Source organism: Amphimedon queenslandica, unplaced genomic scaffold, assembly GCF_000090795.2.
Source record: "Amphimedon queenslandica unplaced genomic scaffold, v1.1 AMPQUscaffold_13310, whole genome shotgun sequence".
Lineage (NCBI taxonomy): Eukaryota > Metazoa > Porifera > Demospongiae > Haplosclerida > Niphatidae > Amphimedon > Amphimedon queenslandica.
Genome location: NW_003546454.1, coordinates 59,334 through 73,700, shown reverse-complemented (window position 1 = coordinate 73,700; position 14,367 = coordinate 59,334). Strand labels below are relative to the sequence as shown.

The following is a 14,367-nucleotide window of genomic DNA, read 5'->3' as shown; positions in this document are numbered from 1 at the left end:
TCATGGATATTAATGCAAAATTATAACTAGTCAGAAATAGCTCAAACTTTGTTTATAGCATAGGGACATCACTATGTATTAGAAAATGTAATAAAAATTGGGGAATTTCAGAGCCATTTTTTAGAAAAAACCATGGGAGCTTTTGCTTTTTTAAAATGGCTTGTTTTAAATGGTCATAACTTGAGTATTATTTGTCGGAAGCAGTTAAAACTTTCTACATGTAGCATAAGGACATCAATGTGTATTAGAAATTGTAATAAAAATTCGGGGTGATTTCACAGCCAACTTTTGTGGCCTTTGCTTTTTCATCAAAAAATTGGACCGCTTTTAAATTGCTCATAATAACTTGCATACAGGCTTTCTAAAAACTATGCAACCTAAGAGAACATCTAGATCTAGCTACAATGAAAATTAATTAGTAGAAAATATTGGTAGAAAAGAAAATTAGCGGCAAAGACAAAAAACAAAAACAAAGCAAAGGTTCGTTACAAAAAATTATACAAATGTCTTCAATCATTCCCCACTTATCCTCGGTGTACTTGAAGATAAAACCTGCCCACAGATCTAGCAATTGCTTTAGAAGAACGACTAAGCTCAAAAGCCAAAGCTTTTACTATAAACAGAGTAACATAATTGCATTACATAGATCTAGATCTAATATACTGACTCACAATTAACGTCCCTAGCTCTAGGTCTACTATATCTATAATATCCCTCAGTATCAATATCACTGGGTGCTATGTCATCATTTAGTCCTGTAGGTGTGTTTTATAAACAGAAACCATAGTGGTGGATTACTATTACCTCTTTTCCAAGGTTTGACCACATCAGTTCAGTTTCTGTTGGGTACTAGAAAAGAGATTATAGGAAATTAGTTTTGAGACTTCTGCTTACTTGAATAATCCCCCTTTCTGTTAAATCTGTACATGGTGGCTTTTAGGAGTCTTGTAACATTGAATCACTCAGACCTTGTCAAACGAAGCTACAATAAGAATTTTTTTTCTGAGACAAAATAATGATTATGATTACTCTATATGGAACTCCAATGAACTTATATTTAGCAACACAGTATTTCTTATAGCCCCTCATGTGACAATAATAATGTACATTCAATAGACCTAATTGGAGAGAATTAAGGAATGCATGATTTTTAAGCTCTACCTTCTCCTTGGAATTTTTTTGCTTTATAAGAAGACCTGAAGGTAAAAACTTTAGGACTGCCATCATACACAACTTTGAGTGAGTATATGTTCTTTGCAAGTAACTTTTTACCAAAGCAACCGGTCAGTATCAACTTATAGTTTGAATAAATTAATGTGCTCTTCAATGGAACTCTAACTGTCCGCTACGTAATCATATTATTTAAAGAATGAAACAGAATAATTAATTTATCTACCTTATATGCAACACCAGAAGTAGTTACTTTAGGACACCTCCCACGATTATCATTTCTAACGCAATTGACCCATAAGTAGTAACCTGTTCCTGAGCATTTACTATTTGAACGAAAAGTGGCATCTAGACTTCCTATGTCATAGCCATCCTGCACAACATTATAAGTGGAATAACTTGCTCCATTGATACCCACACGACCACATGATGATTGTGGCTGGTTAGGAAATGATTGACGATTGATGCTAATGCTATCAAGACATTGACCTTATTGTACAGTTGAATGAAATGTCAATGATACAAATCCTGAATATGCTTACCAGTTGATGTCGGGTTTTCTATGTCATGAGCTGAGAAATGATAATACAATACCTCATTGGAAGAACACTGCACATTATAAGCACAAAATACATTACCATCATAGCATCTATTGAGAACCAATATTAATAATAATGTGTAGTCTATATGTTATATGAAGCTCTTACTCATCAAGATGGTAGCCAGGTTGGAATATTCTATGAAACCTGTAGCCATTCCCTTGAGAATGAAGGAGGGACTGATCATTCTGTGGGTTATAAGCAGAGGGGAGGGAACATGTTTGGATTCCAGGCAGAAGAGTAGTGACAGTAACTGGTTGGCACTGAGACACACTATAAAAAACAAAGCATTAATAAAATTTTTGATGATTCAATAATTATTGTGGCACATTATTTACACATTGAGGTGCTAATAGAGTGTGAAAAAATTACAAGCCAGTATTGGTGCAGTTAGCTGCACTCTCAGTTGAAAACAAGAAGGGTTAAAGTGACAAAAATATTTAGTAGTTAAAAAACTGTGCAAATAGTCTTTAAAAGTGGGGTAAGTATGAAGCAATAAAGTAACAAATTATAATAAATACTGAGTCTACAATACCTTTTCCCTCTAATGCCACTAATGACAGAATTCATGTGAGCACAAGGAAGCCTTGATGACAAGTCAAACGGCTGACGGTTATTACAGGAACATGATCTAGTCACATCAGGGAGCAGCAAGCCAACAATGAGAATAGCAAGAGCCAGAATCATCCCTCCTTGATTTCTTCCCTTCTTATCAGAGGAGGTAAATATTTCCAGCTTCACACTGACACAAAATATATGCAACTGATACTTAGTTTTAAGCCGTTAAATACCTAGTATAGCTTGAGTAGAGTGCTGTGAAGACTTTTAACTTTATTATACTTCCTTGCCATCTACTTCTTCTCTTTACACATGTCGACATTTATAAGACCTTTTCTAGACTAACTGGCACTTGCTAACTACATCAATGGATTCCTTCAGCAAGTTGTGGTTTGATGCATATCATAAACATCAGAGTTCAATTAGATTTAGCATTCAAATCTTCAATTTATTTATCATTAATTTCATATGGTCTGTCACGAGAGTTGTAACAACAAGCAATAAGGGATGTTGATATGATAAATAAGGCTGGTCTCAAGGCCATGGTGTGTCTATATGATTATTTGGGGAAATGTGACTGATGAGTGAACGGCTGAGTAATAACCTTATCACAGAATCCACACATCACTATAATTAGGCTAACCCTACTAGTCCAGGGTAATTCCAGACTGTGTAAACACTGGCAACAATATTCATATTATAAGATTATCCGCCCCAAACATACATTACAGCATAAAAGGACAGTTATTCTACCTAACAACCTCTACCAGCTTTATACTAGAGACCAAGGATCATGGATGGTAATATAAAGTCTATGTGTTGTACCTAATTTGATTTCTTTTCATTTATGCCCTCACTGCAGGTGTTGAGACCAAAGTACCAGTAAGCACACTGAACTATTGCTGTAATAATTATGTATAATACTTTCCTTTAGGTTGAAAACCCTGTATACCCTCCACAACAGCAGGGATACCCTCCACAGCAAGGTTACCCTCCACAACAAGGATATCCTCCACAACAGGGTTATCCTCCACAACAAGGATATCCCCCACAACAAGGCTACCCTCCACAGCAGGGCTATCCTCCACAGCAGCAGCAAGGAGGATATCCCCCACAAGATGTTCCCCCACCTTACACTGGAGCACCAGTCCCACAGCAGCAACCTGTAGTCACACAACAATCAGTAAGAATCACTCCACCAATAAACAGATTATATATCTTGTTTCTAGACATCAAATGTTGTAGTGGTGACTTCTCAACCAACTCCTGCTGTTGTTCACACTGTTCAAAGTGTTGGGGACTATTATCTAACACTCTCCATCATACTCACTTTTATTTGCCTCTTCTGTGGTACTTGGTATTCACTCTTTTGCACAATACCAGCCATTATTGTTGCTTCATCTGTAAGAAAACTTTCTCCTCAAGCGCTTACTCATTCATTCATTATTAATTTATTTATTAGGCTCGTACTTCAGCAAGTCAAGGTGACCTTGAATCAGCAAATTCCAAAGGTCGTGTAGCTCTCATTTTAAACATAGTTGCCTGTGTCTGGTGGGTCGCAGTGTTGATAATTTTAATATCTATAATAGCAGCTGGCGGCAATAACTAACAAGAAACTGCTTTAAACCAAGCTACATTATATAAATCGCATTTGTTTTAGCATTAGTATTTTGCTTAGTTTTATGATACTAAGTATTTTTTAAATATAAACACGCCTTGTTAGTACTATCACACACACACACACACACAGTTCTTTACTACTTTGATTCTTGGAAACAGTGAATATCATTTAAGCATGAGAATGTTTATTTATCATAGTACAATAGGGTTGTAACATGATGCTTGTAGTTTACATAAGGTCCATTGAACTTCAATGGCTATCTATATTATCAGGAATTGATTATCAATATCCAGTAATAGTAATAGTAATAGTAATAGTAATAGTAATAGTAATAGATTTGTTTACAAATCTTCCCCTTTTAGTGGCCAAATTTTTAAAGTAATTTTAATAATGTGCAAAAATTAATCTACTAGTCTGGCCCTGCCTCTTCATTGCATGGGATGAAGAGGCGGGGCCAGACTCAACATCTACATGCATGTACCAGAAACTGTAATAATTCTCTCCTAGACTAACAGATATATTTTAAAAGTTAACGGTGCAAATAACAAAAAGAGATGAATAATTATGATAATTAAATTTAAAAATTAAACTCTGTACAGTTACTAATGATTCGGAAACAGGTATAAGAGGTACAAATAACATCTAACATACTGGACACAAAGCGAAATAAGTTAAAGTGAAAATAAAGTATGCTGTTTGATGAATGAAATATCCGTTGATCTAAACATCAAAGTATTTACTGACCACACCCATGAGTCTCATATCTTCCAACGCCCGTTTGAGAACCTTGGCCGTTGCCCTGTCTCCTTTTTTGTCTTTCCACCTGAACACAGAAAAAATAGAGAAACAATTTCAAACAAATCACTAATTCAAACAAGACACTTCACAAAGTGATGACCATATTTCTTTATAATTTATAATAGCTTTTACCTCACAAGTGCTTGATAGGAAGCCTCGTGAAGGTCCCTGAAGTACTGATTATTAATTTGCTCAATGTCCGGCTCAGGGACAGACAAATGACGAGCCAGCATCTTCCAGTCCTTGCCCACTTCTTTACCAATCTCAGTTAAAACCACAGTATTGAGGTCAAGGTCATCTCTTATCTTGTGACGAGTCATTCGAGTTATGGAACCTAGAATTGTTAAAGAATACAGTGCATTTTCCATTAATTATCAAAATAGGATACCTCGTTCTTCGTATGGCTTTACAAGATCAGCTATTAAGTCTTTTCGATCAAGAAAATCAAGACAGTCCTTTAAATACCCAATGTTATCAGAACTAATGGAGTCTGTGGGTTACGATATATTTTTAAATAGTATTTTTATGATTTTTACTTTTCTCAATGAGTAATTCAAAAATGTCAATTCCTCTCGAAGAACCTTCTAATTTAGACTGAACAATATCCCCCCTCAAGAGATGCTTAAGATCAGCCACGTTTTCTGAAGTCAGTCCCTCAGATACTTTCAGCAACATCTTACGAAACTCAAGCCTCTTCCTCCTCTGTTCTTCTTCAGACTCCATTTTTATTTTGGGTGTGTCACTGGGCGGGGTTATAAAAGCAAAACAAAATGGCGTCAAACAGGACGCTGTATTGGTCTCTCTTTCTCTCTCTCTTGGTGAGTCTTGGGAGCAGCATAACGATAAAAAAGCAAGACAAAAACTCGGCCTACTACAAATACACAAAAATTCGCCATATTGAAGGGATTCCGTCCTGTATAACGGATTTAGATCAACTGGACGAGAAGGATTCCATCACTCACCATATTCACACAAACAATGTCACCCTAAAGCTTTTGGTGCTAGTAGAATCTACAAAAGGGGAGGAATGGCGTATGGGGATTAGGGAAACGTGGGGAAGTCATGCTTCACTAGGTGAGGAGACATTACTATTGTTTGCTGTAAGAGAAGGACATAGCTCTTTATTAATGAATGAGAGTAAAGAACACAAAGACATGATTATATTCAATCGCGTGAGTTCATCTCATCCAAAGAGCTCCTGCCTCGTCCACTACCTCTACTGGGTCCAGAAACTTTTCAATTTCTCATTCTTGCTCAGAACCCATGACAAATACTTTGTGAAACCTCGCGAGATAATGAGCCTCATACACTCTCACAATCAGTTCGACTTAGAGCTCTATCTTGGTTACTTTCGCGGTAACAAGGAAATAGAGGGAAGTGACAGCTCCTCTTGGTTTCATTGCCCATCATATGCAGTCCATGCTGACGATGGTGGATACATACTGTCATCTGGATTAATTGAGCGATTCCTCAAAGCTAAGAGCTATCTTTATTATTACAATAACGAAGGAGCCAGCATTGGCCTCTGGTGCAGTCCTTTTAAAGACATCAAGTTTGTACATGACACCGGGTTTGATACAAGCCTGGAAAGAAGTCGTGGCTGCTTGAACAGTTACTCCATTACTCCAGTAGCCTCCCTAGCTCAGATGAGAGAGATGTACAGCGTGTATAGGATGAATGGTCAAGCTTACTGTACAAAAGAGTACGAGAATGAACATACTTATCATTATAACTGGTCTGCCCTGCCAAGCAAATGTTGCCAGGAGAAGATACATGGAAAGAAACTTTGAATTTTTAAAAATCAAGATAAGTATTGTTTTATTTTTGTATATATATATATATATATGACTATATTGTGTACTACTTTTAATCCAAAGATAACATACTCTTTAATGATATTATGTGAACAAGCAATAGTACAGGGTCTTTGACCAGATTTTAGAAAATTTGTAAAAAAATCCATTTTGATCAGAATCATCTCAAAATTCTTAAGCTACCTAAGAACATGTACACAATGTGTATGCATGAAAAATATAAAAATCTATCCTAGCAACTTTCCTGACAAGGTGTTGAGTACTATATATATACCAATAACCCTTTAAAATGCCCATAGGTTAACTAAAAAATTAGCAACAACAGCTCAAACTTCTATAGTAATGGACATCACAATGTATCTGAAAATATCGACAGTTGTCTTCCATTGTTTATCCCTCCATTAGACAGTAATCAAAGCAACTACTAGCTCAGCAGTAGCTAGACAGTAAACAGTCTTTTAAAGACATAATTCTCATACACACATTCATTGGCAATAGACTATAAATTTGTCCAAAGCATGTCATAGACTATAGCTTGTATCTCAGTGGCTACTGAAATTAAATAAGATACAATAATAAAATTTAATGTCAATGATTGTTGTATTGGTTATAAAGTGCTATTGCATTGGTTAACATACTATGATCGACTTGTGTTATAATAAAATGGTGTGGATTAAATAGTTGATTTGATAATGATATAAATAAGCAGAGAGAGAGATACAGTAGATTCAAAGACACTAGAATTATAAAAGGATACTATGCAAAAATGAAAGGTTGATAATAATAGAATTATAATGAAATGAAGGGAAAACAGCTGATTCAAGAGGTCTTGTACCTCCTTTGAAGTTTCCTCTTTGCCTGAAGCTTCTTTCGTTGAATGTCTTCCTGACTACACACTATAGAAAGAGATGAGGATGATAAGTAATTAAGATAAAGGATTATCTCATACTTCGTTTAGGTAGATCTTTATTTTCAATGTCATCGTCAAAAGTGAACAATTCATCGACAGCTTTTTCATCTAGAGAGGCCAAAAGCTTGTCACCATTATCATCAGTCTCAGCCTCCTCCTCCTCAAGCTTATCAACTGACAGTGCTACTTTTGTCCAAAAGTCATCATCATCAGTTTCACTTTCATTATCTTTGACATCATCACTGGCACCCCCAATAGGTTTCTGTTGGGCATAAGGACTTCCTTTAAGGGGAGCAACAGCACTAGGGCTTACTCTCCTCTTACCTTTGATCTCATTAAACTGTGATGATGAGTAATTGATTTTATCATTGGAAGGATGAGATGAGTATGTGTGTGTGGGCTTGGCTGTTGAACTGATTGCATTTTGAGGTTTGGAATGAGAAGCAGAAGAAGTAGAGTTGAGTCTAACAGAATGGGGATGGGATGACAAACAGGGTGCATGCCTATCTTGATGATTATGGTAGGTATTTTGAAGAACAGAACCTCTCGTTGAATTAGAAAAAAGTCTAGAAGGACGGTATTGATTTTCCATTGACCGTACAGGATTAGTAGCACTACCATTATGATGAATATTTCTTGTCGATGTAACAGGACAATGTGACCCAGTTTTATTAACAACATGATGGTCCATGCTCTTTTTGATCCCTTGAGAATGACTGATGCCAGAAGTAGTAGGATGATGGGTATTAGGTTGTGAAGGTGGTAGAGCTGCTATACTGGTGGGTTTAATACTAGCATTAGTACATGTGGTGGTGCTGAGTTTGATTTGATTTGCTTCTCTGTGCAGTGTAGGTGGAGTTACTGTACCATCACTAGGACTAGTAAAGTCATCAAATGAATCGTTTAGACATTGTACGATGCTACTATGATCCATGAAGCTGTCTTCTAGATACTCACTGAGACTGTCTTGTTCTTTGCAGTTCTCTCCATCGCTCTTTGAACAAGGGTTTTCCAACTTGGCCTTATTGCTGGGAGCAGTCAGAGTTGCTGCTAAATTACAAAGACGTGCTAGTGATTCTGTGCTATTATCATTGCTCCATCGCCTCCACTTTCTAATAAAGCAGATATTAAATAAAAAAGTGAATTTAAAATTTCCCAGAACTACTATAATGCATGCATGCATGCATAAACAGTGGGACACACACACAAGCCACACACATACAGACCACAGACACAGACAGGAAAACACATGTACACAAATGGACACACACACACACACACACACACACACACACACACCTTCTTTCAATCGATGATGGGGTGCTCTCCTTCCTTTGGCTCTCCATTCCTGTTAGTGACATAATCTGCTTTCTTGATACAGGACTTTCCTATGCAAAAGAAAAAACAAATACTGTGAAAGCGAAATGTTTTAAGGTGACTTTAATTTTACGATAAAAGAAAAAAGCAAAATAAAAAGCAGTTATAGTCATACTAATTTATAATAGCTCACATGCAAACCGTAAAATTAAAAAACACATAAAAATTTAAAAATTACATAATAAAGGCAGTAAAGTATTCCAGCTTTATGTATGTGTACCCACCACATACCTGCCATTGGTGCTAATGAGTGTGTGTATTAGGTGAGTGACAAGTGAGTAAGTAAACAAGTGCTTTGGTGTACGTGTGTGTGCTACTTTCAAGTAAAACAATAGTCCCATTACTAAACACAATAGTGTGCGAGTATATGTCTGTAATTACAGAGAATAGATAAGAGCAGGCTATACAAGTAATGCTTTTCTCAAACCAGGCATCATTATTGTATTATTTTTTCTTGTTTGTTATTATAATACAACAGATGAGAAACTATTTGAATGAACGATAATGAATATACTACACAAATTATTATTATTATATTGCTTGTGTGCACAATTGTCAGTGAATGTGTCCTAAAAGGTTGTCACCAAAAGAGAGAACTTGTTGCGTTAGATCAAAGTCGTTGTCGTTATCCCTGGACTCAGGTCCTCCATTGGAGTGTGTGGCACAGTCAGAAGATGGATCGCTGGAGAGAGAATGTAGCTCATAATTATCATTGGAGAGAGAGTGCCTCTCATTTCGTAGTCTTCGCCTCATCTTATCAAGGTCTAGTCTCCTTTGCCTTTGCTCTGGGGTCTCTCTTGATAATCTTTTTTGTCTCCGTACCTTGTCTAGTTCTAGTCTTCTGATCCTTTGCTCCTCACTCTCACTCGAGAGTCTTTCTTGTCTGTGCGCTCTCTGGCGCGCAAGCCGCATCTGTTTCTGTTCCTCTGTCTCTATGGCTAGTCGTTTCTTTCTCCTGTCCCTGTCGTTCGCTAGTCTCCTTTCTTTCTGTTGTGGCGACTCGATGGCGAGTCGGCTCCGTCTCCTCAGCCTGTCCTGGGCTAGTCGGGTCTCTTTTTCCTCTACGGACTCCAGGGACCGCCTTATCCTTCTTCTCTCCCTGTCTCGTCTGAGCCGTCTCTCTCGCTCTTCCTCGGTCTCCGAGAAACGTTTCGCTGAGCCTTGAAAGAGAGCTTCAATATCAGCATCCATCTTTAACCCGTAGATTAAAGGCGTGTCGGAGGCGTGGTCAATAATTAAAAATTATTTTGGTTTTTAAAGATAATTATTTTCTTTCTTTTGAGACCCCATAAAATTTGTACACTATTACCATATCTTTCATGAAAGCACTATCTTACAAAAAATATCTTACCACATCAGGAAAGCTTTTCAATATTTTCTCAAAGTCAATACGTGCATAACCTATGAGTAAAACAAAATCCTTATAACATAAACAATACTAAATTAGAGCTCACTGGAACTCGGTGAGGGAATATCTTGTCTATCATCCCAAACGACATCAAAATTTAAATTAGAGTCCTCACTGATCTCAAGTGGAGGTGGGGATACAAAAGGTGGCTCTATCACCAAGTAAAGAAAGCGTCTGTGATATATTATTACTAATCCTACCAATTGTGCTTTCCTGGGTCGACTGTTGAGAAGACTTTTGTCTCGAGTGTCTTCTACTGGCAGCTTTCAAGCTAAGGTTGTGTTTCCGTCTAGTTGGTGTGGTCTGTAAGCTTCTTTCCACCACTAAAAGAGAATGAATACAAAAACATTAACATTTATAAATAAAATCATAAATGATAGCTCTCAACAACATGCTTCCTTTGTAAATTTCTAAAAGGAAAGAAAAGAACTCACTCATTGGATTTTCAATTTTTGGCAAAAGTGGGTGGGTCTCCTACAAACCACACCCACCACGTGTAACAAAAATTTATACGAGAAACTAACAAAAAATGCTAAAAACTAAAAATTTATTATACTACTAAAGAATTAAAATTTGTTCCTTGTTCAGCAGTTAGGGAGTCCAGTTACCATATCATTGGGAGGAAAGTCTATACTATACACAAGAGAGAGCTCAACTGATGTGTCTGGTGGTATAGTACAATGCCACTCGATATTATTATCATCATTGAGGACACAGTGACCATGAGAAAAGGGAACATTGATGTTCGGTTTCTTCAATTCAGGATCATGAACCACGACCTAAAATAACAATAATGTAGTATTATATTTATGCATCATAAACAGGTTGACAAAGTTTTAGTATTAATTTTTTTGGCAATCACGAAAGTTAAAAAACTCCTTTCTATAGACTTTTGAATTTTGAATTGGTGGAATTTGGTTAATGAAGGTTGTGTGAATCAAGTATTCATATAGTCAAATTTTAGCATTTTGAGAGTTGCATATTTGCAGATAGTTGAATTGTACAATCCTATTATAGTTTCATCAGTATTATTGTCATAATTATTGCAAACCTTCAGTTTATCATCAGAGCTCAATGGTATTTGTTCTAATACTTTCACTTTGGCTACATTAGCTTGAGTGTTCTTCACAATATACACAAATCTGTACATCAAATGATTATTCTTACTAATACGACCTATAAAATCATTATAACAATAACAAAATGTATATAATTATTACATGCATTTGATGGATGTCTGTGAGTTATAGCATGTAATAATCTCTTACCAGCTGTTCCCCGGACTATGTTCATTGGTTGTACAATAATACGTATGCTATCATCAACACCAAGGCTAGTAGTGAACTCCTCATTGGGTGATGTACTGGGTATAGTAGACTATGGAAATGAAAAACAAAATAAATGATAAAATTAATTAAATGATAAAATAAAAATAAATGATAAAATAATAAATGTAAAAAATAGCATATGAGATTAAATTTTAAAACAGCATGACTTGACGATGCAGTGGCCATTGGTTTACTTTAGAGAGGAAGTTATTGTCCAGAAATATATTAGCTGGTCCACCAAGCAAAGCGTATTCTGAAGAGTTCTTTACAGCTGCTTGCAAGAAAGTAGAGGAAGAGAGCCTTGGCACACTAGTATAGCTAAAATCAGGCTCCAAGTCAATAATAGCAACTGTTACCTGAGGTAAAGGGATTAGAAAGATACATGTAGATTGGAAATAAAGAGGGAAAGATAGCATAAAAGATACTTACTTTATGTTCAGTGTTATCAGACGGTATGGAGGCAGTACGTGGGATAGTGAATGAAGCATTGTATAACTGACCTGTAGCAACCTAACAAAGGGATAAATAGTGTAGCATGATTACTAGGGTGGAAAGAGTACATATACATGCATGTTGTTACCTTAGATTCATCAACTTCAAGTGGAGCAGACCGGCGAGGAGCAGAACCAGAAAATAAGTCTTTATGAGGCTCACCATATTCATGTATGTCTGGAGCTTGCCTTCTATTTCTAGGGACTCTGGATGATGCACTTGACAGTGACATCGCTGTCATGCCAAGTGACACTCCTCTCTGTAAAAAATAACATACATGTACCATAAAAGTGGAACATTTTAAGATGACTTTAATTTTTCGATAAAAGAATAAAATAAAATTTAATTTTTGTTAGTTATATTAATTTATAGTAGCTCACATCTAAACCACAAAATTAAAAACGTGTATAAATTTTAAAATTATATAATAAAGGCAGTAGTAAAATATTCCATTTATACGATATACTAACATAAAGGGTTGGTAAGACGGCATGCCAGAGACAACAGTACAAAGTGCAATACAACACAGATCTCAAATTCAAGCACACTTATTTATAAATGGAATTACAACCAATACATACCAGTTTAATGATAAGACATCATAGTCATACAAACCTACCCAATTACTTACAGATTTTCCTCGTGTAACAAATCGTGCTCTCTCAAATCCAATGTGGTGCACTTCAAGTGAAGGAGGTGATCCTCCAATATCAGGCTGGGCAGTTGAGAGGGATATACTGGCATTGTCCCAGTCCTCTCCTGTGGACTGCTTTATTAAACCATAGTAATGAAGCTGTAGGGAGACAAAAGGAGGAGAGAGAACAAGATAAAATGGAAAAGATTATGTAGTCTTATTTGAGGGATAAATAAATGAATATAAAAAAGAAATATAATTGTACTTACATGTGTATGTGCATGATAAGTGCACAATTAATTTGGTCGAAGTACAATGTAGATAAAAATACAATATAGATGAAAAGTAATTTTCACTTAAAATTGGGTGAAAAGTTTTCACCAAAATAATTCCTAATTTTCACCTCAAAATTATCACACCTTACATCCTACTATACTTTAGATATCCTACCACACCCCCTAATTACCCCACCCATGCTGTATGTATTCATAATACGTAAGCAATAATTACCCAAGGAGGTCTATAACTAGAGTGTACCTTCATGGTTTTGTCTTTAGTGAATACCCTTGCATCATATAGAGGGGACCAGGAAGCATTGTTGATGACATAAGAAACAATAATGATAACATCAGAATCCTCTGCAGCTTTGAGAACTATACGGACACTTCTATAAAACATTTATAATAAATAAAATTTACAAATAAAAATCCCTTACCTAACTGTTTCCTTCCCAGTACCAGATTTGGCCATAAGTTGAGAAGACTTTTCTTTCAAAACCCCAATCTCAGCCTCCATCTTCTTTTCGTGAGAGTTGAGGTGAAACAAACGCTCGTCCAGATCAGCCATCTTGTCTTCATACCTCCTCATGAAGATCATCACTCCTTTAATAGACACTGGACTCAAGTTAGACTGAAAATGTACATCCTAATAAATACACACACAAACACACATTGTTGAATGAACTCATCATGAAATGGTAAAAAAACTAACCACCTTGTCAGAATCACTCTTTTTCTCAGATGTCACATGTTCAGCAATTTCTTTCAACATCCCTTTCTGGCGCTCAATCAGGGTGTGACGATACTTAATAAAACTCAGCTCTTTCTCTTTCTCTTCCAGCTCTCGTTCCAATGACTGGAATTCTTCATTCTTCTGCTCAGCATCAGAGGATTTTTCTTCACTCATCTCATAAATTACATCAACAATGGTAGCATTACCACAGCCTTCAACACTATTATACACAACAATATTCTTAACTACATGTAATAAAATTATAGAGTATCGTATGATTTCATTTTCATTAAGAATGTGTTCAATTTAAAATTTAATTATTTATCTACGACTGCGCTTTTACACAGACTATTATTTAGTCTATTATATATCGAGGTATATATTTAGTTACCGAATGGAGTCACTGTCAACTGATTTTGATAGGCCAGTGAGTTTCAGTTCAGTCTCTCCAGCTTTAAGAAATACAGAGACATTCCTCTTCACCTCTGCCCTGTCTTTATACACTACTACTGAATGCAAGGAACAAGACTTGATATTCATTTCAGAAATAGACCCCTCCATTCCACTCGATTTCCTCTACTATCTATGATTTCATTCATCATGGCCCTTAAAATAAAGCCATACTAAGCCCGACTAAGCCCACACAA

At 36.2% G+C, this 14,367-nt stretch overlaps 6 protein-coding genes across 8 annotated transcripts; 2 read left to right on the top strand and 4 right to left on the bottom strand.

Moving 5' to 3' along the window:
• Positions 1 to 411: 411 nt before the first annotated feature.
• Positions 412 to 2,900, bottom strand: LOC109583369 (uncharacterized). Its single transcript, XM_019998682.1, has 10 exons — positions 2,305 to 2,900; positions 1,878 to 2,042; positions 1,713 to 1,819; positions 1,397 to 1,659; positions 1,162 to 1,345; positions 1,030 to 1,118; positions 895 to 982; positions 805 to 849; positions 672 to 755; positions 412 to 613 (listed from the first exon to the last, which is right to left on the bottom strand). Exons 1-7 carry the CDS (start codon positions 2,454 to 2,456, stop codon positions 959 to 961), a joined length of 984 nt encoding a protein of 327 aa, XP_019854241.1. The 5' UTR covers positions 2,457 to 2,900; the 3' UTR covers positions 412 to 613; positions 672 to 755; positions 805 to 849; positions 895 to 958.
• A 135-nt stretch (positions 2,901 to 3,035) lies between these two features.
• On the top strand, positions 3,036 to 4,126 carry LOC105313402 (putative transmembrane protein DDB_G0267530). Its single transcript, XM_011406801.2, has 5 exons — positions 3,036 to 3,127; positions 3,190 to 3,209; positions 3,262 to 3,510; positions 3,557 to 3,730; positions 3,790 to 4,126. The coding sequence occupies exons 1-5, from the start codon at positions 3,121 to 3,123 to the stop codon at positions 3,934 to 3,936; spliced, it is 597 nt and encodes a 198-aa protein (XP_011405103.1). The 5' UTR covers positions 3,036 to 3,120; the 3' UTR covers positions 3,937 to 4,126.
• Positions 4,127 to 4,444: 318 nt separating this feature from the next.
• LOC100633090 (FAS-associated death domain protein-like) lies at positions 4,445 to 5,544 on the bottom strand. Its single transcript, XM_003387902.3, has 4 exons — positions 5,283 to 5,544; positions 5,135 to 5,236; positions 4,879 to 5,080; positions 4,445 to 4,771 (listed from the first exon to the last, which is right to left on the bottom strand). The coding sequence occupies exons 1-4, from the start codon at positions 5,467 to 5,469 to the stop codon at positions 4,669 to 4,671; spliced, it is 594 nt and encodes a 197-aa protein (XP_003387950.1). The 5' UTR covers positions 5,470 to 5,544; the 3' UTR covers positions 4,445 to 4,668.
• On the top strand, positions 5,517 to 6,536 carry LOC105313401 (beta-1,3-galactosyltransferase 6-like). The gene has a single exon (XM_011406800.1). It carries the CDS (start codon positions 5,517 to 5,519, stop codon positions 6,534 to 6,536), a length of 1,020 nt encoding a protein of 339 aa, XP_011405102.1.
• A 605-nt stretch (positions 6,537 to 7,141) lies between these two features.
• On the bottom strand, positions 7,142 to 10,722 carry LOC109583355 (uncharacterized). The gene is made up of 7 exons (XM_019998663.1): positions 10,690 to 10,722; positions 10,456 to 10,578; positions 10,302 to 10,406; positions 10,199 to 10,248; positions 8,770 to 8,858; positions 7,510 to 8,582; positions 7,142 to 7,456 (listed from the first exon to the last, which is right to left on the bottom strand). Exons 1-7 carry the CDS (start codon positions 10,691 to 10,693, stop codon positions 7,380 to 7,382), a joined length of 1,521 nt encoding a protein of 506 aa, XP_019854222.1. The 5' UTR covers positions 10,694 to 10,722; the 3' UTR covers positions 7,142 to 7,379.
• Positions 10,723 to 10,761: 39 nt separating this feature from the next.
• On the bottom strand, positions 10,762 to 14,366 carry LOC105313399 (protein F37C4.5-like). 3 transcript variants are annotated; one of them, XM_019998655.1, is made up of 11 exons: positions 14,112 to 14,366; positions 13,700 to 13,940; positions 13,425 to 13,633; positions 13,247 to 13,376; positions 12,707 to 12,868; positions 12,164 to 12,334; positions 12,013 to 12,093; positions 11,778 to 11,939; positions 11,524 to 11,632; positions 11,307 to 11,431; positions 10,762 to 11,034 (listed from the first exon to the last, which is right to left on the bottom strand). In XM_019998655.1, the coding sequence occupies exons 1-11, from the start codon at positions 14,279 to 14,281 to the stop codon at positions 10,840 to 10,842; spliced, it is 1,755 nt and encodes a 584-aa protein (XP_019854214.1). In that variant the 5' UTR covers positions 14,282 to 14,366; the 3' UTR covers positions 10,762 to 10,839. The 3 variants fall into 3 exon arrangements, with proteins under 3 accessions (XP_019854214.1, XP_019854216.1, XP_019854215.1); XM_019998657.1 differs by having other exon boundaries at positions 13,247 to 13,373; XM_019998656.1 differs by having other exon boundaries at positions 13,703 to 13,940.
• Position 14,367: the final 1 nt, after the last annotated feature.

What these genes read in the sequence shown, in the direction of transcription:
- LOC109583369 (XM_019998682.1), bottom strand. Translation starts at nt 2,456, where the DNA reads ATGATTCTGGCTCTTGCTATTCTCATTGTTGGCTTGCTGCTCCCTGAT. An exon ending in AGTGGCATTAGAGGGAAAAG is followed by an intron (nt 2,043 to 2,304) that starts GTATTGTAGACT and finishes TGTTTTTTATAG; the next exon opens with TGTGTCTCAGTGCCAACCAG. An exon ending in CTTCTGGTGTTGCATATAAG is followed by an intron (nt 1,346 to 1,396) that starts GTAGATAAATTA and finishes ATGATTACGTAG; the next exon opens with CGGACAGTTAGAGTTCCATT.
- LOC109583355 (XM_019998663.1), bottom strand. An exon ending in TGAAAAGCTTTCCTGATGTG is followed by an intron (nt 8,859 to 10,198) that starts GTAAGATATTTT and finishes TCTTTTGCATAG; the next exon opens with GAAAGTCCTGTATCAAGAAA. An exon ending in TAAAGATCTACCTAAACGAA is followed by an intron (nt 7,457 to 7,509) that starts GTATGAGATAAT and finishes CTCTTTCTATAG; the next exon opens with TGTGTAGTCAGGAAGACATT.
- LOC100633090 (XM_003387902.3), bottom strand. Translation starts at nt 5,469, where the DNA reads ATGGAGTCTGAAGAAGAACAGAGGAGGAAGAGGCTTGAGTTTCGTAAG. An exon ending in TGAATTACTCATTGAGAAAA is followed by an intron (nt 5,237 to 5,282) that starts GTAAAAATCATA and finishes CGTAACCCACAG; the next exon opens with ACTCCATTAGTTCTGATAAC. An exon ending in AAAGCCATACGAAGAACGAG is followed by an intron (nt 5,081 to 5,134) that starts GTATCCTATTTT and finishes TAACAATTCTAG; the next exon opens with GTTCCATAACTCGAATGACT.
- LOC105313401 (XM_011406800.1), top strand. Translation starts at nt 5,517, where the DNA reads ATGGCGTCAAACAGGACGCTGTATTGGTCTCTCTTTCTCTCTCTCTTG.
- LOC105313402 (XM_011406801.2), top strand. An exon ending in GTGTTGAGACCAAAGTACCA is followed by an intron (nt 3,210 to 3,261) that starts GTAAGCACACTG and finishes ACTTTCCTTTAG; the next exon opens with GTTGAAAACCCTGTATACCC. An exon ending in CTGTAGTCACACAACAATCA is followed by an intron (nt 3,511 to 3,556) that starts GTAAGAATCACT and finishes TCTTGTTTCTAG; the next exon opens with ACATCAAATGTTGTAGTGGT.
- LOC105313399 (XM_019998655.1), bottom strand. Translation starts at nt 14,281, where the DNA reads ATGGAGGGGTCTATTTCTGAAATGAATATCAAGTCTTGTTCCTTGCAT. An exon ending in CTGATAACACTGAACATAAA is followed by an intron (nt 11,940 to 12,012) that starts GTAAGTATCTTT and finishes CCTTTACCTCAG; the next exon opens with GTAACAGTTGCTATTATTGA. An exon ending in CATAGTCCGGGGAACAGCTG is followed by an intron (nt 11,432 to 11,523) that starts GTAAGAGATTAT and finishes ATGATTTTATAG; the next exon opens with GTCGTATTAGTAAGAATAAT.